The 25,159-nt window shown below is 45.7% G+C and overlaps 1 protein-coding gene across 1 annotated transcript in view; it reads right to left on the reverse strand.

The window, feature by feature from the left end:
• Window positions 1-4,297: 4,297 nt before the first annotated feature.
• LOC141975285 (gametocyte-specific factor 1-like) overlaps window positions 4,298-25,159 on the reverse strand; it is a 65,242-nt gene continuing 44,380 nt past the window's right edge. The window contains exons 2-7 of the mRNA XM_074935581.1: window positions 21,976-22,076; window positions 18,687-18,813; window positions 17,224-17,310; window positions 16,700-16,763; window positions 11,309-11,403; window positions 4,298-4,403 (exon numbers count right to left, since the gene is read on the reverse strand). Coding sequence (XP_074791682.1) covers window positions 4,390-4,403; window positions 11,309-11,403; window positions 16,700-16,763; window positions 17,224-17,310; window positions 18,687-18,813; window positions 21,976-22,076 — 488 coding nt within the window. The 3' untranslated portion in view covers window positions 4,298-4,389. The remainder of the gene's footprint in view (window positions 4,404-11,308; window positions 11,404-16,699; window positions 16,764-17,223; window positions 17,311-18,686; window positions 18,814-21,975; window positions 22,077-25,159) is intronic.

The raw sequence follows: 25,159 nt of genomic DNA on the forward strand, positions 1-25,159 counted from the left end.
TGTAAGATGACAAGGCAGTGTGAGCAATCCAAAAAGCAGGTTTTATTGAAATACGAACAAAATTACAGCCATGGACAGCTTTTAGGAACAGCATTTCCAAAACATGGGGAACAAAACAAAAGCTCAAACTCGGGTTATTTTCACCCCTGAGAAATGAACTAAACTCTTAACTGTGCCTCTTTTCTCTACATGGCTCATTGTTTTAGCTTTATGCAGTGTAACATTACGGCGCTGTGCAACGCGCAAACAAACGCACAGTGATGTCCCCAAAAGCACTTAAAGTGCAGCCAAAGCAGCTCCCTCCACAATGCTGATTTGAGCGCGTTGGGCCAGGTTTCCCGGTAGCCTCCATTCTTCTTCAGGGGCGCTCCTGGGTAATCTTGAAAATCTGCTACCAAGTTGTGGGACCCCATTTTCACAAGTGCATCTAACCAGCGCAGGAATGGTGGCCCAGCGGCTATTAGCTAGTACCACTGTTGCTAATGGCCCTATGTACCCATAATCAGACTAGCAAGTTGTAGGTTTTCAGCCCATCCTGAACACTTCCACAAATAAAACTTTAAATCAATGCACTTGTTTTTTTTTTTTCAATAAAGGAAACCAGAGAGTAACTTTTGCCAACGGGCTTCTCAAACTTCCCTTGTTTCTAACCCTGGAGGAGCATCAAGTTGCTGGGTGGTCAGGTGAAGCTTTCTTGTAAGGAAGACCACCACTGATTTATCCTGCATACAGACGTTCCGCCCCAGCTCACTGCTGTCCTGTGCCTTGAGACAGTCACTCCCACCACCGCGAAGCTGCTGCGACATGCTACCACAAGTGCAAGGGCACCAAGGAACTGGGCCCCGTCTCTCTCTGCAGGAGGCACTCTCCAAACACCAGATCTGGCTCCGATTTTGGAAAAGGGCTATATTTCTACACAAGGCAGATGGTGCTGGGCAGTCTCTGACAGCATAGCCCTGGTTTCCAGCTCAGGTACAAGTGCCTTTGGTGGGTCCTAACTAACCCAGGATAACTAACATGGAGAGAGGGTTGAAAAGAATCAATAGGATTGATTCCTCACAATCCAAACCCACAAATGAAAAATGTGCGGGTGTTAGAGCAGCAGAGAGCTTGTAACCTCAAGAGACAAGAGCAGCTGAGTGCAGAGTTCAGGAGCGCTTTGCCTAACTCTGCCAGAGCAGAGAGGACATCAGAGTAGGTTTCCTTTTCTCTAAGATGTCCCCTTGCAGTTGCAGTACCTTATCTGCAATCTACTAGATAAAAGGTTATAAACAGCTTGCTTCTATTGCAGTTAGGCTCCCCCAAACTGCCAGACCCCTTTTGGGTATGCTTTGAAAGGGGGAGGGGTGTGTGTGTGTGTTGGTTATTTATTGCATGGATCTTTTAGATCAAAACTCAACCCAGCTTCTGATAACAAGTTAGCTGTAAGGTCACATGTACATGTTGTTAACGCCCTACTAAGGTGGGGCAGGCAGGGTAAAGTCAGAGCTTGTCAGTATGAGTGCTGCAGGTGACAGGCTGGGACAAGACACAGCATTGACTGACAACAGGGGATTATTTCCATGATCACACAGTGGGGGAAGGGGTACTCTGCCCTAACCCCAGCTGAGAATTTTCTTGCCCTTTAACACTGGAGAGTGGGGGTTTGAGATACACGCAGCTTTGGCCTAACTGCTCCACTGAAGCCAGTGGCCTAACTGCTCCACTGAAGCCAGCGCCTTCCACTAGCGTCACCAGGAGCAGTCAGGGTCTCTACACACGGAAGTCTCCCAGAATAGCGACATCTGTCTCAGGCCCCATGCAGACATACTGTTCTAGAATACGAGTGCCTTTTTCTCATTTAGCTTAATCCACTTTGGAGGTGGATTAAGTTTTAAACTAAATTAGAAAACGATACTCTTATTCAGCAGTAAATGTCCACACAGGGAGTTAATCCGGAACAGCTATTTCAATAACTTTCCCACTGTAGACAAGCTTGAAGGCCAACACCAAGCCCTTTGGGAAATCCCAGCGGTAGCTCCACGCAACGCTGTTTCAGTTCCTGCCCTGGTGCTGATGGGCACGCTCAGTGTCTGAGGTCTGTGCACCTTCCTGCCTCCACAAATCTTTGAGGCAACGCATCAGAATAGCTAACCTAAAAGAAGTCCCATGACATCTGTCCTCTGGAGGAGAACATGCTGACCTAACAGGACACGCAGAATGTATTCTATGGAGGCGCTACAGACTGCGCCAATCTGGAGTGCAGAGGTTAGTGACATGCTGCCACTATGTACAATTGTTAGGGAGAGTTATTCTGCATACACTGGGATCTTCACAGACTAGTTTTAATGGCCAAACTAAAGATGTATAGTTTGCTTTGCTGCTAAGAAGTTGACTACTTAACTCTGCCCTCAAGAGAAATATGTTCAAGTTGCAAAGACTTAAAAAAACTACGCAACAAGTTTTATAACAGAGCTGCTGCTAATGGAGGGGAAGGTGCTACTTACCCGTTATCACAACTTTTTAGACATTGCTCTCATCAGGTTTGCAAGTGGGACCTACTAAACCACAATGCCAGGAGTGGAACACTGAAATCCCTCCCAAGAGAGTATCTCGTGGATACAACAATGGGTGTATGAAGAGCTCACTAACCAGAGCACATATTTATTTCTTGTCAGAATGGCAGGGTGGCAAAAGTAGATTTTGCTACACTTGCCTTCTGACCAAACACACTTCACTCCCTCAAAGGGCCAGCCCTATAGTTGTTTCCACGGTGACAAGCGGATGTCAGGCGCAGGATTATTCTTCCTGTACAGGATCAAGCAGTGATGCTCGGCTAAGAGCAAGGAGGGGCCTTTGCTCTTTACTCAGAATATCAAATCTTCTCTTTTGTGCGGTGGAGGGGAACAGGACAAGACAGGTTTGACGAGAATGTGATGGCCAGATCCTATGTCTGGCTGACATGCAGATGCTGGAGCCAGCTGGGGATAGAAATATCTTCTAGTGTAATTAATGCAGGGTAAGGACTACTTGAAACTACGCTGACTACCACAGTTCTCCCGAGACTGCTCTTTGGGCCAAGAATGGCTGGAGCGTATGTTGCTTTAGGGAGGCCCACTCCAGCACTTCTCTGCCCAGGAGAAGGGAGCAGGTAGCATGAAACTCGTTATGATGTCAGGGAAATTCCTGGCTGCCCTCTGTTCCCTTTGCTCTGCTGGACAGACACAGATGGGACAGAGCTACAGACCAGGATCTGGCTGGATATTCTCACGCTTTAATGTTGTCCAGATCACGTGACACCAGGTGTTAGACTGGGTGGATGTTCCAGGATGCGTAATGTTCCTGCCACCCCAGCCCTGTTCTTACAACAATTAACATTCCCTCACCTTCTCCATGAAGCACAAGGACACCCACACATGCCCCTGCTCAGAACTAAATGGCACTCCCTGTGACGGAGTACAAAAATCATTTGCAAGTCCCCACAGCCCAAGAGAGTCTGAGCGAGACTAGAGAGGGGCACCAGGCCAGAGGTGCTCAAGCAGCGGCATGCACTGGGCATCACATATGTGAAGTGTGGTGTTAGGGCTGCCACAGTGGGAGGGCACAGTGCAACTGTTTTATTGATAAGGCAGCCACTTTTCAGCAGAATCCCCCATCCCAGCTCTCTTACAGATGAACTTTTAGGCCTAATCTAAACAGCAATGAGAATATTTTGTTTTAAGACTTTTTGCTTTGACTCCCCCATACACCATCTACAGTCTGAATGGCAGCTCCTTTTTCACATCTAGGTGGGTGCGCATAACAGGCAGGCCTTAGAGCTACAGCTGATCTGATCCTGGGACACACAAACACATTCAAGGTCTCTGGAGGGAAACAGAGGGAACCAAACATTCAGGTGCCTAACTCCCCATCGGGGAGAGATGTACCACCGAGAGCTTACCCCCAGTGTGGGCTCACATGGACCAATGGTCTGACCTGGCACAGCAATCCCTATGAGAGGGACGTACCATCAGCACCATGCAGTGGTAAACAGCTGCAACGCATTTAAATCCAAAGACGTGCAGGGCTTGAGCAATGATTTACACAAACACCCTACAGGAGGTAACTTGTAGAGCATGCTGATCCAGACAGTTTGAACTCTGCTAGCTCCTTGGCATCAGCGTGTGTGGAGTTAGTTTTTGAGGGTTTGATCTCTGATATCAAGGGTTAACAGCATTCTGTCTAATTACCTTGGTCGGGATAATTTCGGGACAGCAGCCGATATATGAAGAACAGTTCTGCAGGAAGGTTAGGGCTGCGAGTGCTTAGCCAACACAGAGGGAATTTATAAGTCTGAGTCTCCTAACCAGCACCTCACATTTCTAAAGGAAACAGATGATGAGCACTCAATAGCAGCCTCTTCTCTGGTCTTCAGTTACCGGCTCCTGCAATTAGATTAAAAAGCAAGACATTTTAGATAGTCAACAATAGCAGCTCTATCATCATCCCCCAGTTGTAAGCAACAGACAAGCTGCTTTGGACTCAGTCTAGGTCCACAAGCTACCCCCTCACCAAAGTCAATCACTGTGTTGAAACGCAGACACTTGGACTGTTCTTGCACACTCGTGCTCACAGCCAGGCAGTTTGCGGTTTCCCCAAAGCAGCGACGCAGCACTCCTCACGCTACCACCACCAGAGCACAAGCAACACCTGTACTAGCACAGGGAGCTAGCGTTTTGCTCCTTGGTCAGCACACCAGGGAGTAGGGGAATGGGACTGGAGGCCTGGATAAGGGCTTAGGGGCCCTTTCATATACACAGAGAAGGGGGGAGTTTATTAGACAAACTGTTCTCTGTTTACAAGCAACATGCAGGAAAAGCTCCTTAACTGGGAGAAGCAGATGTCTCACTGCTCTATATAGAGTCCCAGTGTATGGTGACGATGCTCTTATTCCTGCCTCTTTGGCTGTGCTCATGCAAGATCAGGACTAGTGCCCAACCTGAGCCCAGAGCTCAGCATTAGTTCCTTCCCAAAAATAGACCCAGCCTGTCTGGCTGGAGCTCCAACACCTTCAGTGGAATGAAAACCAAGCAACCGTCCTTACTGCTGTGTCTTTGGGAGCTGACCCAGCAGAACAAGGCTGATCCCGTGCATCAGCCCATAGTGCAATGATTCATTAAGAAAGATCAAATATGAAGCACAGGTACGTTCTGTAGGTCTCCAGGAAGCCCTGCTAGACTGGATCCTCACCACACCTTGGCTAGAAAGCTGACTAAAGCTTTATATGACCAGCTGCTCTATTTGGGCATGTTAAGGGTCGTTACCACAGACTTGGAGTAAGTCCTTTAGCTCACTCTCAACCAATCCAAATGTACACAGACACATCTGAACTCATCTCCAGTGTGTGTTTATCAATGCTGTGACCTTCAGGCACTGAGCTAAGCCATTCCCGCTTTCACCCAAGTATCCTCCTTAGAAAACCTCATCTCACAAGATTAATGTACTCGAAAATCTAATCAGATACAGGTGCACACAATCCCAAGGTGGCCTGCCCATACAGCGACAAGACTGATTGCAGGTTTTGTCTGTGAAATGTTCCAGTACCTGTCCAATGATACGTGTGGACTCTCCACCTGAAATCAGGACACCTACTGTCCAGCATCTGGAAATGGTCGACTATTCCATACCACAGCCAGCCAGCCCATAGTGATGACCGTAGCAAAAGCTGATGAGCAGTCATTTTTCAAGTACCAATTTCCCATCCATGCACCTCAGCATAAAAAAAAAGCAGAGGGCTGCCGACAACGCACCCTGTACTCCCTAGACACATGCACCCCGCAGATTTTATTGTGAAATTGGTACAATATCCTGGGCTGCCTGGCTTTTTAATCATGGGAGGTGATTAAGCATCTGGTTGTACCTAACCGGTCTGCTTAAAAAGGAGTCCAAAAGAGGTGTTTTCAAGGCAAAATGCAAGCTTCACTGCTGCTCTAAGTACTGGAACATTTTTAAAGTTTAGTTCTGGCTTGAAAAGCGAGGATATTAGACAGTTCCCTTTACTCTGACCTGCCACTTATGTGCATTTGTTTGTTATCTTTCTGCTTACTTTACTGACCAAACTACTTCTGCTAGCACTGCAAAGCCGGCAAAGCTGAGAGGGAGAGCTGGCTTGCGTATAGCCAGATTAGTCAAACTGAGTTCCAGCTGCAGAATCTCTAATTCTTGGCAATGCACAAGCCAGCGTGACTTTCAGATTCTTACTTGGATTCTAAGCTCTTTGGGGAAGGGACTGTCTTTTTGTTCTCTGTTTGTACAGCCCTTAGCACCATGAGATCCTGGTTGTAACAACGATATAAATAATATCATCATGAATTTTCTGGCCTAACACCTGAGGAAAACTTGGGAATTAATCATCTCTCTCTTGTTCCCCCGCCCATGTGTTTTATGTAAGGCTGCTTTTGACAGGACAACTGCACTTAAAGGGTAAAAAAAAATACCCTGCTTGGTGCAAAGAAGGAGTTGATTAGCATAGTGTATTACAATTTTCAGATTTTTCTTAAATCAGATTGCAACCAGACTATTAGACGTTATGCTTTTGAAACGTACTCATCGCTCAGCACCTCAGAGTTACAGTTACATGAATCCTGACCTACTAGCTCAAAATACAGTGATAAAAATAAACTACAGAAATAAGCTTCACACCAAGCCCCCATTTATGTGGAGTGTGTTTTGTACTGCAAATAACTGTGTCCATGATGCTGCATTCTCAGTTCATTCACGCTTTCGCCTGGCAATTTACAGCAGGCGTCAAGTAACGTGTGTATTTCAATGGGGATCTCCTGCAAAAGTGGAGGCCTTTCTTTTTAAACTGGCAAATTCCTACCCAAAGTGTAAACCGTAATAATGCTATTTTGTGCTTCTCCATCACCTTTCATCTGAGGATGCGTTATAGGTTGCATGTTTATCTTCTCAGCTAACTAGTAATACTTAACTTGCAGGGTAAGTATTACCATCCCTCCATTCTGTAGATGGGGAAACTGAGGCACGGGGAGCTTAAGTAACTTGCCCAAGATCAAGGAGACAGTCTCTGTAGCAAGAGGGGCTCACACTGGGAACAGATGCTCAGATCACAGAAACTCTGTCATATACTCAGAAGTAAAAGACCATAATCCTCCCTAATGTTTAAACTAATGGCTACTTCAAAGGAATTCTCTTGCAAAATCTTGCTTTCTTTCAAGCCACAGGCATTCCCGGAACAGGACAGCTTTATGGCCAGTCCGTCAAGGCTACAGTTTGACAAGGGGACCAAGAAAAACGCTCAATGGGTCACACCTCCTTCCAGTTAATGCTTGTTGCTGTTTAAGGGGTAAAAGATTTTCAATTAAGTATAGTGTAAGTACATGAAACTCCCTCCCTAAGATCCAAATGGCATGGAATACCACCAGGCTGTTTAATAGTAGTTACCCTGAACTCAATGCTTTGGGAATTGGGCTCTTGGGACATTGGGCAACTGAATCAGTTTTTAAAGAACAAAACCTTGTGAAGAGTCATATGTGGCAAGAGCTCATAAGAGCTGCAATACTGGGTCAGATCATATTCCATCTTGCTCAGTATCCTGTCTCCAACAGTGGCCCCTACCAGAGCTTCAAGGGGAGTAAACACAACAGAGCAATTATGGAGTGATCCACCCCTCTCTTCCACTCCCAGGTTCTAGCAGTTACAGATTTAGAGTCACCTAAAGCATGGGGTAACATCCCTTATCATCTTGGCTAATAGCTATTGATGGAGCTATCCTCCATGAACTTATCCAATTCTTGCTTAAGCCCAGTTACACTTTTGGTCACCACAAGATCCCATGTCAATGAGTTCCACAGGTTAGTTGTGCACAGTGTGAAAAAGCACTTCCTTTTGTTTGTATTAAACCTACTGCCTATTCATTTGATCAGGTGACCCCCTGGTTTTTGTATTGTGTGAAATGGTAAATAATGCTTCTCTATTCACTTTTTCTACAACAATCATGATTTTATAGGCCTCTATCACATCCCGCTTAGTCATCTCTTTAGTCTCTCCTTGTATGGAAGCCATTCCAGACCCTGGGTAATTTTTGCTTCTCTTTTCTGAGCCGTTTCCAGTCCCCACAGCCTGACATCTGCGGTTCGGAGATCCTCGTCCCCTCCACTAGCAGGACATGTGGCGGACAGGAAAGCACGACAGCCATGCAGCAAAGGGCTGAGACAGGGCATTCAGAGTAAGGCATGGAGCTGAAGCTCAGGATCTGACTTTGGGAGGGATAACAGCCATTTCAGCTCACCAGGGATGGACTCAGATGACTGAGAAAAATGCCAAGTCTTGAGCCCACACTCCCCAACAACTACAATAGACTCATCCATAGACACCATTGGGAACAGACCCAGGCTTGTATATAGGGGAAATTACCAACATTTACTCCAGGGGGAATTTTGTGCCACAACACAGTGCAGAATTTGCACATAATTTCATTTCCCCCCCTCCTCCCAGAGCAGAATTAGTGCTGCAAAGCTGCTGGCTGTCAGTAGCAGATGCGGGACCTAGCAGAGCCTGGCTCTCCAGCTTGCAAATACATGACACTGCCAGGGCGAGGGGGAGCTGGACTTTTCCATGCAGGTGCAGTTCCCAGCATGTCCTGAAGGAAGAAAGTGGCATGCAGGAAACTCTGTACAAGCCTGGGACCCAGCATCAGGCTGTTTCTCCCTCTGGATCCCTGGGTTCTGGGTAGTAGGGGGTGCAGGTGTCTGGGGGACTAAGGGGGTGCCCCACAGCTGGACTCTGGGAGGGTAGGAGGTGTGGATGTCTAAGACTGGAGGGACAGAGATTTCTCCCAAGATGGGCCCAGCTGATGTGTGTGACACACTCAGACAGGTGCCCAACAAAAGCATAACAGAGAAACAGGAACTGGGTTGTTGTAGGAGTTTCTTTGACTCTCTACTCCTGGGGGAATCTTTTTTGCTGTCTGTATTGTTACAGACATACTGGCTGACAGGTAGTTTGAAATAAGATACCAAAATAACTGAAACTGATGTGATTATATTATTATTTTGACAAATAAAATATACAGAATTTTAAAATACTGTGTGCAGAATGTTTAATTTTTTAGTGCAGAATTCCCTAAGGAATACACATTACTACACCACTATGTGGGTGCCTTCCTACGTGAACCCTTATTCCAAACAATGGCCTTTTTAGTTTAGATTACATCTCCTTGGAAGTAATACTGGTAGGTTTTCCTGCATAGACACACCCTAGCTCTGAGATTTCAATCAAGTTTTGCAAAACCAAACCAAATGCTACAGCTGCTACAAACGTGTACAGCTTCCATTCTTGCCAGCAAGTTAAAGAAGTATGGGCTGGATGAATGCACTATAAGGTGGGTAGAAAGTTGGCTAGATTGTCGGGCTCAACGGGTAGTGATCAATGGCTCCATGTCTAGTTGGCAGCTGGTGTCAAGTGGAGTGCCCCAGGGGTTGGTCCTGGGGCCGGTTTTGTTCAATATCTTCATAAATGATCTGGAGGATGGTGTGGATTGCACTCTCAGCAAATTTGTGGATGATACTAAACTAGGAGGAGACATGCTGGAGGGCAGGGATAGGATACAGAGGGACCTAGACAAATTGGAGGATTGGGCCAAAAGAAATCTGATGAGGTTCAATAAGCATAAGTGCAGGGTCCTGCACTTAGGACGGAAGAACCCAATGCACTGCTACAGACTAGGGACCGAATGGCTAGGCAGCAGTTCTGCGGAAAAGGACCTAGGGGTGACAGTGGACGAGAAGCTGGATATGAGTCAGCAGTGTGCCCTTGTTGCCAAGAAGGCCAATGGCATTTTGGGATGTATAAGTAGGGGCATAGCGAGCAGATCGAGGGACATGATCGTCCCCCTCTATTCGACATTGGTGAGGCCTCATCTGGAGTACTGTGTCCAGTTTTGGGCCCCACACTACAAGAAGGATGTGGATAAATTGGAAAGAGTCCAGCGGAGGGCAACACAAATGATTAGGGGACTGGAACACATGACTTATGAGGAGAGGCTGAGGGAACTGGGATTGTTTAGTCTGCAGAAGTGAAGAATGAGGGGGGATTTGATAGCTGCTTTCAACTACCTGAGAGGTGGTTCCAGAGAGGATGGTTCTAGACTATTCTCAGTGGTAGAAGAGGACAGGACAAGGAGTAATGGTCTCAAGTTGCAGTGGGGGAGGTTTAGGTTGGATATTAGGAAAAAATTTTTCACTAGGAGGGTGGTGAAACACTGGAATGCGTTACCTAGGGAGGTGGTAGAATCTCCTTCCTTAGAAGTTTTTAAGGTCAGGCTTGACAAAGCCTTGGCTGGGATGATTTAATTGGGGATTGGTCCTGCTTTGAGCAGGGGGTTGGACTAGATGACCTCCTGAGGTCCCTTCCAACCCTGATATTCTATGATTCTATGATTCCACTGACTTCAGTAGCAGCTATCCCCGAAGAGCTACAACTGTGTTGAGCTCCACTGTGCCAAACTCAGACCTGTTTGTAAGCCTCGACTTTTGTTCAACCAATAGCGGTGACAGGTTTCAGAGTAACAGCCGTGGTAGTCTGTATTCGCAAAAAGAAAAGGAGTACTTGTGGCACCTTAGAGACTAACCAATTTATTTGAGCATAAGCTTTCGTGAGCTACAGCTCACTTCATCGGATGCATATTGTGGAAAGTGTAGAAGATCTTTTTATACACACAAAGCATGAAAAAATACCTCCCCCCACCCCACTCTCCTGCTGGTAATAGCTTGATCAACTTGATTATCATACACATTGTAAGGAGAGTGATCACTTTAGATAAGCTATTACCAGCAGGAGAGTGGGGTGGGGGAAGGTATTTTTTCATGCTTTGTGTGTATAAAAAGATCTTCTACACTTTCCACAGTATGCATCCGATGAAGTGAGCTGTAGCTCACGAAAGCTTATGCTCAAATAAATTGGTTAGTCTCTAAGGTGCCACAAGTACTCCTTTCGAATAGCGGTGAATAATTTAAATGTCAGATGCTACAGTAATGGGGGCAATACATGGAGCCTGACAACCTTTGACACAATGCCACCTACAGCAAAATAAAACCTGGTTACAGAAGACACTCCATCCACTACAGAAATGCAGCTGCTTCTAGGGAGGATTGTGTTACAGAGCTCTCCATCTCCACTTGCTGATGGTGGTAATAAAAGCATTTCAGTTTATGGAGGAGAATGCTGACACACGGAATAAAAATACAGAGAAAAGTTATCCCGTTCCACTTTGAGCTAACATGTAGGTCCCAGCTTACAGCATGAGGAGACCACCAGCCATTGTACTTACTGCTTTTCCAGGATAGGCTATATGGCAAGGACTTGGGTGCTCTCATGCCTGACGTTAGGTTATTCTTTTGTTCCATTATTACGCTGGACCCAGGGCTGAAAGAGATCAAATACGAATTATCCTACACATGTGTACTTCTTTTAGCCAAGTACCTTTTACTATAAATATTCAAGTATCTTTCTAAAACTGAAGACAACAGAGTATGTTAATTTAAATAAACCTTCATGCAATCAGAAGAGTTACTTCTCCTCACAAAGGCTAGAGAAAAGTGTACAACATGTTGATGCCATCTACTTTGACTAAAATCCCCAGAATCAGTCATCCAGACAAGAAAGAAATAAGCCAAAGACAGCAAGAAAAAACAGAGTTAAAGCTTGATTATCAGTATTGCACTGCCCTCAACTGAAAATGGCATCTCAGCACACATGCCCTAGTCATCTCTATACATGCAGACTTCATGCAGACGTCTAACAGTGAATGCCAGTGAAAATGAGATAGGATCAGAGGCTAAAATAGGGAAAGAACAAGTTAAAAATTACGTAGACAAGTTAGATGTCTTCAAGTCAGCAGGGCCTGATGAAATACATCCTAAAATATTCAAGGTGCTGACTGAGGAGATATCTGAGCCATAAGCAATTACCTTTGAAAAGTCATGGAAGACAGGAGATTCCAGAGGCCTGGAAAAGGGGCAAATATAGCGCCAAATCTCTAAAAAGGGGAATAAGGACAACTTGGGGAATTACAGACCAGTCAGCTTAACATCAGTACCCGAGAAGATAATGGAGCAAATAATTAAGCAATCAAATTGCAGAATCCTAGAAAATAATAAGGCAATAAGGAACAGTCAGCATGGATTTGTCAAGAACAAATCATGGCAAAACCAACCTAATAGCTTTCTTTGACAGTGTAACAAGCCTTGTGGATGGGGGAGGGTAATGGTAGATGTGGTGTATCTTAAGTTTAATAAGGCTTTTGATATGGTCTCGCATGACCTCCTCATAAACAAACTAGGGAAATACAACCTAGAGGGAGCTCCTACAAGGTGGGTGAATAACTGGTTGGAAAATCGTTCCCAGAGAGTAGGTGGCTCACAGTCAAGCTGGAAGGGCATACTGAGTGGGGTCCCACAGGGATCAGTTCTGGGTCCGCTTCTGTTCAGTATCTTCATCAGCAATTTAGATAATGGCATAGAGAGCACATTTATAAAGTTTGCAGACAATACCAAGCTGCAAGGGGTTACAAGTACTTTGGGGGATAGGATTAAAATTCAAAATGATTGGGACAAACTGGAGAAATGGTCTGAAGTAAATAGGATGTGCAACACTCCATATTCATCATAGTATTATTATTAGGATGATTATGGCATAATTATGATGTTTTGTACAAGATCGGTCATGTAAGGTGTCATTGGAAAAGTTATGATTTGCTGAATATGATTATCCTATTTGTATGCATGTATCATTTTTGTATCTGAAGTTATGAATATTGACTAGGTATCTGTATTTCAAAGGGGCTTACTCTGGAAAACACCCACAGCCAGCCTTTCAGGTACAACAATGAAGAAGCCAAACAGTGCTAATGGCTCATCAACAAAGACAATGGGCTGTGGAATAGCTTAGCCTTCCTGTGGAAGGCCAGTCTGTAAGTTATGGCTGCTATGACTCTGCAAGGGCATGTGACCAGACCATGCTTCTGGACTCCATTTGGGGTACCTGAATTTTTCCACAAACTGGTCTGGGAACCAAGTTTGAAACAGAGCTCCTGCCATATGAAAAAGCTATATAAGGCAAGGAGTGACATCGTTGGTTGTTTTTCACTTCCCCACAACTCAACAGAGAGAAGCTCTAAAAGAAAAAGTCTTGGAACAGGGTAGGAGATCCCAAGCTGCAAAACAAATGCAGCTTGTCCCTTAAGAATCTGCAAGCCTGACTGTATCATCAACCAGGGTGAGAATTTGTTAATTCATATCCAATCTTTCTAGTATTTTCGGCTTATAGTTTGCAGTTCTGTTTATTTACTAGGTAATCTGCTTTGGTCTGTTTTCTATCACTTAAAATCTCTCTTTTGTAGTTAAACTTTTTTGCTTTATCTAAACTGGTATGCCTGTGACCAAAGCGTCTGGGGAAAAATCTCAGCCTGGTTAACACAAGTATGCATTGTCCTCTCCACATTGAAGGAATGGCGAACTGGGTAATAAATTCATACTGATTGGGGTTTTGATCAGGGCGGGATGGTACAGCTCTGGGGTCCCAGACTGGGGGTTATTTTGGCTGTAGCCTCTCTATTGCTGGATCATGCAGTGGCTGTCCAAAGCCTGCATGAAACTGCAGCTGGGTGTGTCCCTGCCTGTGTGAATGCTGCTGGGAGTGTAGGTCCAGGAGCAGTCTATAGTCTGTCACAGCAGCACAGTGCTGAGAGGGAGCCCAGGCTGGTGAGTCAGTGGGCTCAGTGGAACCCCAGTCCCAGGTGGCACCCCTGGGGGAACCCGTCACAGGATGAAATTCAATAGGAACAAATTCAGAGTACTCCACTATCAGTTGCACACATACAAAATGGGAAATGACTGCCTAGGATGGAGTACTGAAGAAAAGGATCTGAGGGTCATACTGGATCACAAGCTAAATAGGAGTCAACATCATTCTGAGATGCATTAGCAGGAGTGTTGTAAGCAAGACGCGAGAAGTAATTCTTCTGCTCTAGTCCAGGCTGATTAAATGTCATCTGGAGTATTGTGTCCAATGATTGGTGCCACATTTCAGGAAAGATGTGGACAAATTGAAGGAAGTTCAGAGAAGAGCAACAAAACTGATTAAAAAGAAAAGCCACTCCCAGTCTCTATTTAAGCCTAAATTAATGGTATCTAATTTGCAAATGAATTCCAATTCAGCAGTTTCTCGCTAGAGCTCACGAAAACTCATGCTCAAATAAATTGGTTAGTATGGGAGTGGCTAAGTCATTATGCAAGGTAGCCTATTTCCCCTTGTTTTTTCCTACCCCCCTCTCCCCCCAGACATTCTGGTTAAACTTGGATTTATGCTGGAAATGGCCCACCTTGATTATCATACACATTGTAAGGAGAGTGGTCAGTTTGGATGAGCTATTGCCAGCAGGAGAGTGAGTTTGTGTGGGGCGGGGGGTGAGAAAACCTGGATTTGTGCTGGAAATGGCCCACCTTGATTATCATGCACATTGTAGGGAGAGTGGTCACTTTGGATGAGCTATTACCAGCAGGAGAGTGAGTTTGTGTGTGTATGGGGGTGGGGGGTCGGGTGAGAAAACCTGGATTTGTGCTGGAAATGGCCCACCTTGATTATCATACACATTGTAAAGAGAGTGGTCACTTTGGATGGGCTATTACCAGCAGGAGAGTGAGTTTGTGTGTGTGTGGGGGGGGGCGGAGGGTGAGAAAACCTGGATTTGTGCTGGAAATGGCCCAACTTGATGATCACTTTAGATAAGCTATTACCAGCAGGAGAGTGGGGTGGGAGGAGGTATTGTTTCATGGTCTCTGTGTATATAATGTCTTCTGCAGTTTCCACAGTATGCATCCGATGAAGTGAGCTGTAGCTCACGAAAGCTCATGCTCAAATAAATTGGTTAGTCTCTAAGGTGCCACAAGTACTCCTTTTCTTTTTGCGAATACAGACTAGCACGGCTGTTACTCTGAAAACTGATTAAAGGTCTAGAAAACATGACCTATGGGGGAAGATTGAAAAAAATGGGGTTTGTTTAGCCTGGAGAAGAGAAGACTGAGGAGGGACATAACGGTTTTCAAGTAGAGAAAAGGTTGCTACAAGGAAAAGGGAGAAAAACTGTTCTCTTTAACCACTGAGAATAGGACAAGAAACAATGGGCTTAAATTTCAGCAAGGGCGGTTTAGGTTTGACAGGAAGTTTTTCCTTTTGTCCAAGTGGTTGAGCACTGGAATAAATTGCTTAGGGAGGTTGCAGAATCTCCATCACTGGAGATTTTTAAGAGCAGGTTAGATAGACAGCTGTGAGGGATGGTCTAGATCAGTGGTTTTCAAACTTTTTTTCTGGTGACCCAGTTGAAAAAAATTGTTGATGCCCGCGATCCAAAGGAGCTGGGGATGAGGAGTCTGGGGTGTGGGCTGCGGCCAGGAATGAGGGGCTCAGAGTGTGGGAGGGGGTCAGGGCTCTGGGCTGGGGCTGCAGGAGGGGGCTCTGGGTTTGGGGGGTTCAGAGCTGGGGCAGAGGTGTGGTGTTACCTCGGGAGGCTCCTGGTCAGCGGTGCAGCTGGGGTGCAGAGGCAGGCTTCCTGCCTTTCCTGGCACCGCGGACAATGCTGCACCCCGGAAGCGGCCAGCAGCATGTCCGGCTCCTAGGCGCAGGGGTGCAAGCAGCTCCGCACGGCTCTCGCCCACAGGCATTGCCCCACCCAGCTCCCACTGGCCGGGAACTGGCCAATGGGAGTGCAGAGCCGGTGCTCGGGGCGGGGGCAGCGCATGGAGCCCTGGGGCTCACCCCCCACCTAGGAGCTGGACCTGCTGCTGGCTGTTTCCAGGGCGCAGTCCAGTGTCGGAACAGCTAGGGACTAGCCTGCCTTAGCTGGGCAGCACCACCGACGGGACTTTTAACGGCCCGGTCAGCAGTGCTGACGAGAGCCGCCGCGACCCAGTGCCTTTCATTCCGCAACCCAGATCTGGGTCACGACCCACAGTTTGAAAACCACTGGTCTAGATAATACTTAGTCCTGCCATGAGTGCATGGGACTGGACTAGAGGACCTCGAGGTCCCTTCAGTCCTACAATTCTATGTCACTGTTACAGGCTGTAGAAGTTCATATGTTGATGACCTCTGATTAGACAGGTAAGGCACAGTACAATGATTTGGGTGTTCAGGGGTGAGACAGAGATAATGACCAGACACATTATGCTTCATTTTCCAATCCCGCATTGTGATTACACAAACAACAAAATGATTATTTCTGACTCAGGCCATGAGAGATTAGATTAGCTGTCAGAAGTTTTAGGCTTAAACAGCTGACATCAGTCTGCATTTCTATCAAGCCCAGCGTAACAGTTTAGTGTTTAATAACCCCCCCCACAAATACAGAACCAGTGGGGATTGAACCCAGGGCCATCAGCACTAATAGTACTATAGTAGAACTAGAGGAGTAACCATTATCTGGTAGCAACAGTATGTTCGTATACTCTCATATGGATCTGCCACTAAAAGGAGACAGGAAACATTGACCCAGGGGCACAGGAATGTTGAGTCATGCCAGTGGGAACGCCCCCACCATCACCCCAAAAATAGGATTCATAAAGTAAATTGCATCTTCCCAACAACACAGCAGCATGAGTTCAAAGTAGTCTGAAAGCACATCATTTATGGAAAGCACTGTCACAAGAAATACACCTTTTGCTACCTGTTGTTTACGCCACTACTGAACGTGCCCCAAACGAAAGTAGAATTTGATTGCTCCTGTAGATCTGCCAAAAGGAAACAGACATCACTGTGGCTCAGTACTGAGTAACTTCTGCAAGCGTCATAGCAACATCAAATAAGAAATACGACAGAGACGCTGCTAGGTTTACAAAACGGAATGAGAATTTTCTAAGGCTTGGCATAAGTGACAGCAGAGCAGACATTTAACTGAGAAATATAAAGTGTAAAGGTTATCATCAATTTCCATTTTCATCAAAGCACAGATGGTGCAACAGACTATATGGAAAACAACAGAAGTTCTGTAAAGAATAGAAGGCATGTGGAAGAGCCTGTGAAGCAGGGGAACTTAATTTGTTCACGGACAGTATAATTGGGTGTCCCAACACATGATCTGTGCAGAAGGATCTATGGGACCTCTCTCTCCTAGTCCATGTGACTTCTTTGGGGACAAGAAGAAGGGAATAGCAGGCGCTGACAGCCCGTGTCATCAACCTACTTCCTTACCTCTATCCCAATCTTCATCACATGGGGGCGGCTGCCACATGCTGACAATGTTCATCTTCTCTCCCTGGCAGTTATTTGAGTGACTCACTTAAAGCAAAGAAGAGTCTTAGTGAGAAAATCTTTTTGGATAAAATAAAATCCTATTTTAGGTACATTAATCATTTTTTGACCTAGCTGTAGAATAGCTCTAGGCCTTGGAGAGGAGCAGCATACACTGGAAGCTGATCAGGTACTCCCCTAGTCTTAGGAGCAAAACTCTTGAGGCCAGGGATGGGCATCTTGAAGGTAGCAAAGGGATACAAAATCCATGAGAACCCTTTGGTGGGCCATACCTTAAGAGGCTATATATTGTCTAACTCAGAAAGGTTTGCTACAACACCGAATGTTTGGCAAGCCAAATCAAATGATCTGGCAGGGTGGATGTGGCCCCCATTTGCCAATGCCTGTTTTAGGCCTTTTCTAAAGCTAAACAATTCTGCACACATCTTTCAGCAATGGTGCAGCTGCTCCAACATACGAATTGAGAGAGGGTTCAGGTGTGTTTCTACTGTCATGTCACAAAAATCTTCTCAGGGTTTTTTCACTACTGTCATGCTCTAAGCCCTGTCTACATTAACATGCACATCATTGCTATCTTCAGTACAACTCTACATTTGCCAGAGAATAGGTACGTTTTCCAGTGTAGTGATAGCCATATAGATATCAGTGGGGGGAAGAACTGGAACACGACCCACATAACCAAGTGATTTAGGTGCTGGGCTGACAGACCTGGATAGTGAACTCCTCATCACAGAGCAGACAGCATGGGCAGTGGTAGGGAAGCTTCTCCATAGTCCCCTCCCCAACTTGCCCCACTCTGAACTGGAGGAACCCAACTCCTGTTGGGAAAGTTATTCAGCCTCCCTGGCTCAGTCATGGCTTTTCTGCTAAGATAGTCAAATAGGATGTAACAGAAGGGAGGATTGTTATGATCTAGACACTTGTCCATTAAGAACTGGACTGAGACCAATTTATTTCACATATGCCACTAGACAGGCTATAAAGATTTTTGGTCACTATCAGGTCAGATCTGCACTGGAGACCCACCTCTCTCATGGCCACTATCTTTCCTCTCTAAGCCATCCAGATTCCCAACTAGATCTCATTCAACACACACAGTTTATGGCATAATGCACAGTTCCCATTTTAATGCTAAAATCTCTGGCAGATAACACATGTAATGCAAGCCAGTTGCCTCTCAGATGCTTAGGAGAATTTGCATGGACACAGAATGAATGAAACTCAAGCCTTCAAGGACTCCTGCTACTTCAGGATCATGAAGCACTACAGGTAAAGGGTTGCTTATGGAATAATAGAGCATTAAAACAATCTAACATTAACAGCAAAAGTTACGTTAGAACTCCGTTAGCCCAAGAGTTCCCAAAGTGAGTTTACAGAGCCAAAGGAGTCTACTATTTTCTCACCAATGTCTTCCTCAATGCAGCTTTTGTCATCACAGCTTGATATATGACGGCTGATCTCAGCTCGGGGAACCTGATGGCGGGCATTAAAGGGGCATGTGGCTAGCTGCTTTGCAATTTCAGGGTGGTTCTAGAGAAACAGAAAAAGCATGTGCTATCTCACTGAATTCACCCAAACCCTTGTGTTTTCTAATCACCAGTGAAGGGTTTGTGCAATCTGCATCCTGAAATAGGTTGAAAAAATTAAAACAAGGAAAATCAAACTTAGTTCAGGTCCTGAGCACAAAAGCAGTGGAAAAACAGCAAAGCATACGCATCCTTTATGCTACAGCCTATGTTTGTTTATTTTTACATTTAAACTACGCCCTGAATTTATCTGATTGAAGATCAGCCCCAGAACAAGCACAGTGAAACTGTTGCAGTGTCAGCACTGGCATGGTTCAATGCACAGATGAAATTGCCCTAAGAAGCCGACCTGGGGAGTAAGTGCTTTGAAACCCTAAATAATTCAGCCACTTTATTTTTAAATTAAGTAAGCGACAAACTAGAGAACAAGAAGAAAGTCAAGGAAAGTGTGAATGATGGAGGCAACCTAGTGACAGAGGATGTGGAAAAAGCTAATGTACTTTTTTTGCCTCTGTCTTCACGAACAAGGTCAGCTCCCAGACTACTGCACTGGGCAGCACAGCGTGCGGAGGAGGTGACCAGCCCTCTGTGGAGAAAGAAGTGGTTCGGGACTATTTAGAAAAGCTGGACGAGCACAAGTCCATGGGGCTGGATGTGCTGCATCCGAGAATGCTAAAGGAGTTGGCGGATACGACTGCAGAGCCATTGGCCATTCTCTTTGAAAACTCATGGCGATCGGGGGAGGTCCCGGATGACTGGAAAAAGGCTAATGTAGTGCCCATCTTTAAAAAAGGAAAGAAGGAGGATCCAGGGAACTACAGGCCAGTCAGCCTCACCTCAGTCCCTGGAAAAATCATGGAGCAGGTCCTCAAGGAATCAATTCTGAAGCACTTAGAGGAGAGGAAAGTGATCAGGAACAGTCAGCATGGATTCACCAAGGGCAAGTCATGCCTGACTAATCTAATTGCCTTCTATGACAAGATAACTGGTTCTGTGGATGAAGGAAAAGCAGTGGACGTGTTATTCCTTGACTTTAGCAAAGCTTTTGACATGGTCTCCCACAGTATTCTTGCCAGCAAGTTAAAGAAGTATGGGCTGGATGAATGAACTATAAGGTGGATAGAAAGCTGGTTAGATTGTCGGGCTCAGTGGGTAGCGATCAATGGCTCCATGTCTAGTTGGCAGCCAGTATCAAGTGGAGTGCCCCAAGGGTCGGTCCTGGGGCTGGTTTTGTTCAGTATCTTCATTAATGATCTGGAGGATGGCGTGGATTGCACCCTCAGCAAGTTTGCAGATGACACTAAACTGGGAGGAGAAGTAGATAGGCTGGAGGGTAGGGATAGGATACAGAGGGACCTAGACAAGTTGGAGGATTGGGCCAAAAGAAATCTGATGAGCTTTAACAAGGACAAGTGCAGAGTCCTGCACTTCGGAGGGAAGAATCCCATGCACCGCTGCAGACTAGGGACCGAAAGGCTCGGCTACAGTTCTGCAGAAAAGAACCTAGGGGTGACAGTGGACGAGAAGCTGGATATGAGTCAACAGTGTGCCCTTGTTGCCAAGGCCAATGGCATTTTGGGATGTATAAGTAGGGGTATTGCCAGCAGAGCTAGGGACGTGATCGTTCCCCTCTACTCGACATTGGTGAGGCCTCATCTGGAGTACTGTGTCCAGTTTTGGGCCCCACTCTACAAGAAGGATGTGAAAAAATTGGAAAACGTCCAGCGGAGGGCAACAAGAATGATTAGGGGACTGGAACACATGACTTATGAGGAGAAACTGAGGGAACAGGGATTGTTTAGTCTGCGGAAGAGAAGAAGGAGGGGGGGATTTGATAGCTGCTTTCAACTACCTGAAAGGGGGTTCCAAAGAGGATGGATCTAGACTGTTCTCAGTGGTACCAGATGACCGAACGAGGAGTAATGGTCTCAAGTTGCAGTGGGGGAGGTTTAGGTTGGATATTAGGAAAAACTTTTTCACTAGGAGGGTGGTGAAGCACTGGAATGGGTTACCTAGGGAGGTGGTGGAATCTCCTTCCTTAGAAGTTTTTAAGGTCAGGCTTGACAAAGCCCTGGCTGGGATGATTTAGTTGGGGATTGGTCCTGCTTTGAGCAGGGGGTTGGACTAGATGACCTCCTGAGGTCCCTTCCAACCCTGATATTCTATGATAAGTCTCTGCCTGCGCTAGAGCTTAAGTCTTCGCAGTTAATTTAACCCTCCTGAAACAGGAGGGAAGTTACTCAATGTTCCAGCTGAGGCCACATCTATATTGGGAGCATTTTGCCAGGATAGGTAAACTAGTGTGGACATAGAAGAGCACTACTGGCCCCCACTGAATGAAGAGCCTTTACCCTTAGAAAAGAGCAAGAATACAAAGAGGACGAACCCACTGCTCAGGCTTGCTCTGCATGGCTTTTATATTACTAGAGCTATGTTGGCTAGGGGTGTGATTCCTCACCAATACAATCAGACCAGGACATCATCTTTACACGTGGATGCAGTTATACCGGTATAAGTGCGCTTATACCAGTACAACTAATATACACTAGCACTGGAGAGCTTAAAATAAGATACTAGACTGAGAGGACAAAAGAAAGGAGCAGATTCTCCTCTTAAATATACAGCATTCTCGCCCAGGATAGAAGACTGAGAAGAGGGACTTGCAGACAGATGTACACTGAATAGAGTTATTAGCAATATAAAAAAAAGATGGCTTAGCAGCTCTCCTGCTCTGATTGCAAAGTAAAGAATTAACTGCAACATCAGATCACTTCTGCTTTGGCCAGCCAGAAGGCATCCATATAACACTGGCTGCATTTGCTCCATGGCCTGAAGTGGGAAGTAAATACCCTGGTCCCATGAGTGAACTGTTGGAAGAGAATAGGATCCCATCACTGAGCTAGGTATTCTGAAGAACCTGTTTCGCCTTTCTTCAGGGTAAATGCACTGATCTGAAGTGCATTACTAAATATGAACTGGATGCTTTTACGAAGTGGTAAATGGATGAGCGATATAAATATGAAATAAAGACGGCTTCTTCCAGCCTAATAGCAAGTGAATGCATCCTTCTAGCAAAAGGCAGCACAGCATACTGAGCTCACCATGCATTAGCATTTACAAAAATATGATTTCCCAAGTGCATTAGAGCCTTAACATCCCATCCTACCTTCCTGCACTTTATAAGATGATAGGGAAACCGACAGGCCCTGATTTGATGATATTTATCATAGGGACATTGTATTAACCTCTCTGGATCCAAAGCATCAACTGGAAGCGAAGGAATAAAAAGACAAAAGAAAAAACATTCTGTAAAACAAGATCTAAGTTCATCATCAACACAATTAACAAGAGTGGAAACATACTAGGTACTGGAGCAGCCCTCTAACAGGGTTAAGCCATCAATTTTTAATAGCCGAGACAAAAATGCTAAACTGCTAAGTTGGCACTCACTGTGTGTACCCAACCAAATTCACTTCGGATTTTGGGTGAGTAGAATATTAAATTAAAAATGAGGAAAGGGCAATCAGTAGTGCAGAGTGGCCAGTACATATTAATGACTATACGTATGCAGAACAGTGAGCTAGAAATAAACATTACTATAAAAACCCTTGAAGCTACCAAATTAGCTAGTTGTGCAGTAGTGACATGCTAAGGATTGGCAGAAGCACGGCATTCTGAAGTAAATCCTTTTGCATTTACCTTCATACTCCAAGGCCATCTCTGCTGGATTAAGAAAAAAATCAAACTAAAACAAACATGTCTGGAGTTAAGGATGCAATTTGCACTACAGTGCCCTTGGTCCTGTAAAGTGCAGAGGCTGGCAGGTGCTTAAGAGCCCAACACTCACTGAACATAGTGAGGGCCTAAGTCACAGGCACTTTTTGAAAATGTTCCCTCCTAGTCCATACTATGACCCAGAGACAGGCATGAGTCACCTTAATCACTTAACAGTTACACAGAAGGGACAAGGTAGGGGAGGACCAACTTCTCATAGTGAGAGACACAAGCTTTCAAGCATACATACACCTCTTCTTCAGGATTCAGTTTGTGTTCATGCAGCAGCTTTCTTGCCATCACAAATGTGTCTCCCCTCACACCTTCCATGCTATTTATCCGCGTTTGTATCAGTGTACAGAGGGCATGCACAGAAAGGAACATGGGCCAACGGACTGTGGGAGGTTTTCTAGATAGCTGGAAGTAAGGGGGACGGGCCAGATTGATTACATAAATCAGTGTTTTTCAACCTTTTTGATACCAGGGACTAGCTTAGAATCATAGAATATCAGGGTTGGAAGGGACCTCAGGAGGTCATCTAGTCCAACCCCTGCTCAAAGCAAGACCAACACCAACTAAATCATCCAAGCCAAGGCTTTGTCAAGCCGGGCCTTGAAAACCTCTAAGGATGGAGTTTCCACCATCTCCCTAGGTAACCCATTCCAGTGTTTCACCACCCTCCTAGTGAAATAGTGTTTGCTAATATCCAACCTAGACCTCCCGCACTGCAACTTGAGATCTTTGCTTCTTGTTCTGTCATCTGCCACCACTGAAAACAGCCTTGCTCTATCCTCTTTGGAACCCCCCTTCAGGTAGTTAAAGGCTGCTATCAAATTCCCCCTCACTCTTCACTTCTGCAGATTAAATAACCCCAGTTCCCTCAGCCTCTCCTTGTAAGTCATGTGCCCCAGCTCCTTAATAATTTTCGTTGCCCTCCGCTGGACTCCCTCCAATTTGTCCACATCCCTTCTGTAGTGGGGGGACCAAAACTGGACGCAACACTCGAGGTGTGGCCTCACCAGTGCCAAATGGAGGGGAATAACCACTTCCCTCTATCTGCTGGCAATGCTCCTACTAATACAGCCCATTATACCATTGGCCTTCTTGGCAACAAGGGCACACTGCTAACTCATATCCAGCTTCTCATCCACTGTAATCCTCAGGTCCTTTTCTGCAGAACTGCTGCTTAGCCAGTCGGTCCCCAGTCTGTAGCAGTGCATGGGATTTCCTTCCTTCCTTCCTAAGTGCAGAACTCTGCACTTGTTCTTGTTGAACCTTATCAGATTTCTTTTGGCCCAATCCTCCAATTTGTCTAGGTCACTCTGGACCCTTCCCTACCTTCCAGCGTATCTACTTCTCCTCCCAGTTTAGTGTCATCTGCAAACTTGCTGAGGGTGCAATTAATCCCATCATCCAGACCATTAATAAAGATGTTGAACAAAACCAGCCCCAGGACTGACCGCTGGGGCACTCTGCTTGATACCAGCTGCCAACTAGACATGGAGCCATTGATCACTACCCGTTGAGCCCGACAATCTAGCCAGCTTTCTATCCACCTTATAGTCCATTCATCCAATCCACACTACTTTAACTTGCTGGCAACAATACTGTGGGAGATGGTATCAAAAGTTTTGCTAAAGTCAAGATATATCACATGCACTGCTTTCCCCATATCCACAGAACCAGTTATCTCATCTTGGAAGGCCATCAGGTTGGTCAGGCATCACTTGCCCTTGGTGAATCCAAAGCTTGCAGCCTTTCTAAACAGTGTCAGGGGGATCTGAGGGACAGGCCATTGAGAAAGACTGACACAGGTACTTAGGACAAATGGCTACTTGTGACGAAGTGGAAAATGTCCTGGTGTTTGTATGAATACTGTGCGCGCCTCAGTTTTCCCTATGTGTTGCACAAGTATCTAGGTGGGGGGATAAGGGTGTGTGACCTTTGCAGATACTCCGAGAGGGAAGGTGCAAGTGCCGTCTAGCTCCCTGGGCCCAGACAATAGTTGTATCCTGGCAACTGATTGCCGGGGCCCATCCTCTGCAAGAGCCAGTTGGAGGAATTGGAGAACAAAGGGAGGTGGAGGCCAGGTGACCAGTTTGCCTGGGGAACAGCATACAAGATGGAGGAGGGGCAACTGGGTGTGACTGTAGGTGGACTGCTGGAGGCTGGTTTCATAAATATAAAGGGAAGGGTATACCCCTTTAAAATCCCTCCTGGCCAGAGGAAAAATCCTCTCACCTGTAAAGGGTTAGGAAGCTAAAGGGAACCTCGCTGGCACCTGACCAAAATGACCAATGAGGAGACAAGATACTTTCAAAAGCTGGGAGGAGGGAGAGAAACAAAAGGTCTGTGTCTGTCTGTATGCTGCTTTTGCCGGGGATAGAACAGGAATGGAGTCTTAGAACTTTTAGTAAGTAATCTAGCTAGGTATGTGTTAGATTATGATTTCTTTAAATGGCTGAGAAAAGAACTGTGCTGAATAGAATGACTATTCCTGTCTGTGTGTCTTTTTTGTAACTTAAGGTTTTGCCTAGAGGGATTCTCTATGTTTTGAATCTAATTACCCTGTAAGG

The sequence above is a fragment of the Natator depressus genome, chromosome 20 (assembly GCF_965152275.1).
Source record: "Natator depressus isolate rNatDep1 chromosome 20, rNatDep2.hap1, whole genome shotgun sequence".
Taxonomy (NCBI): domain Eukaryota; kingdom Metazoa; phylum Chordata; order Testudines; family Cheloniidae; genus Natator; species Natator depressus.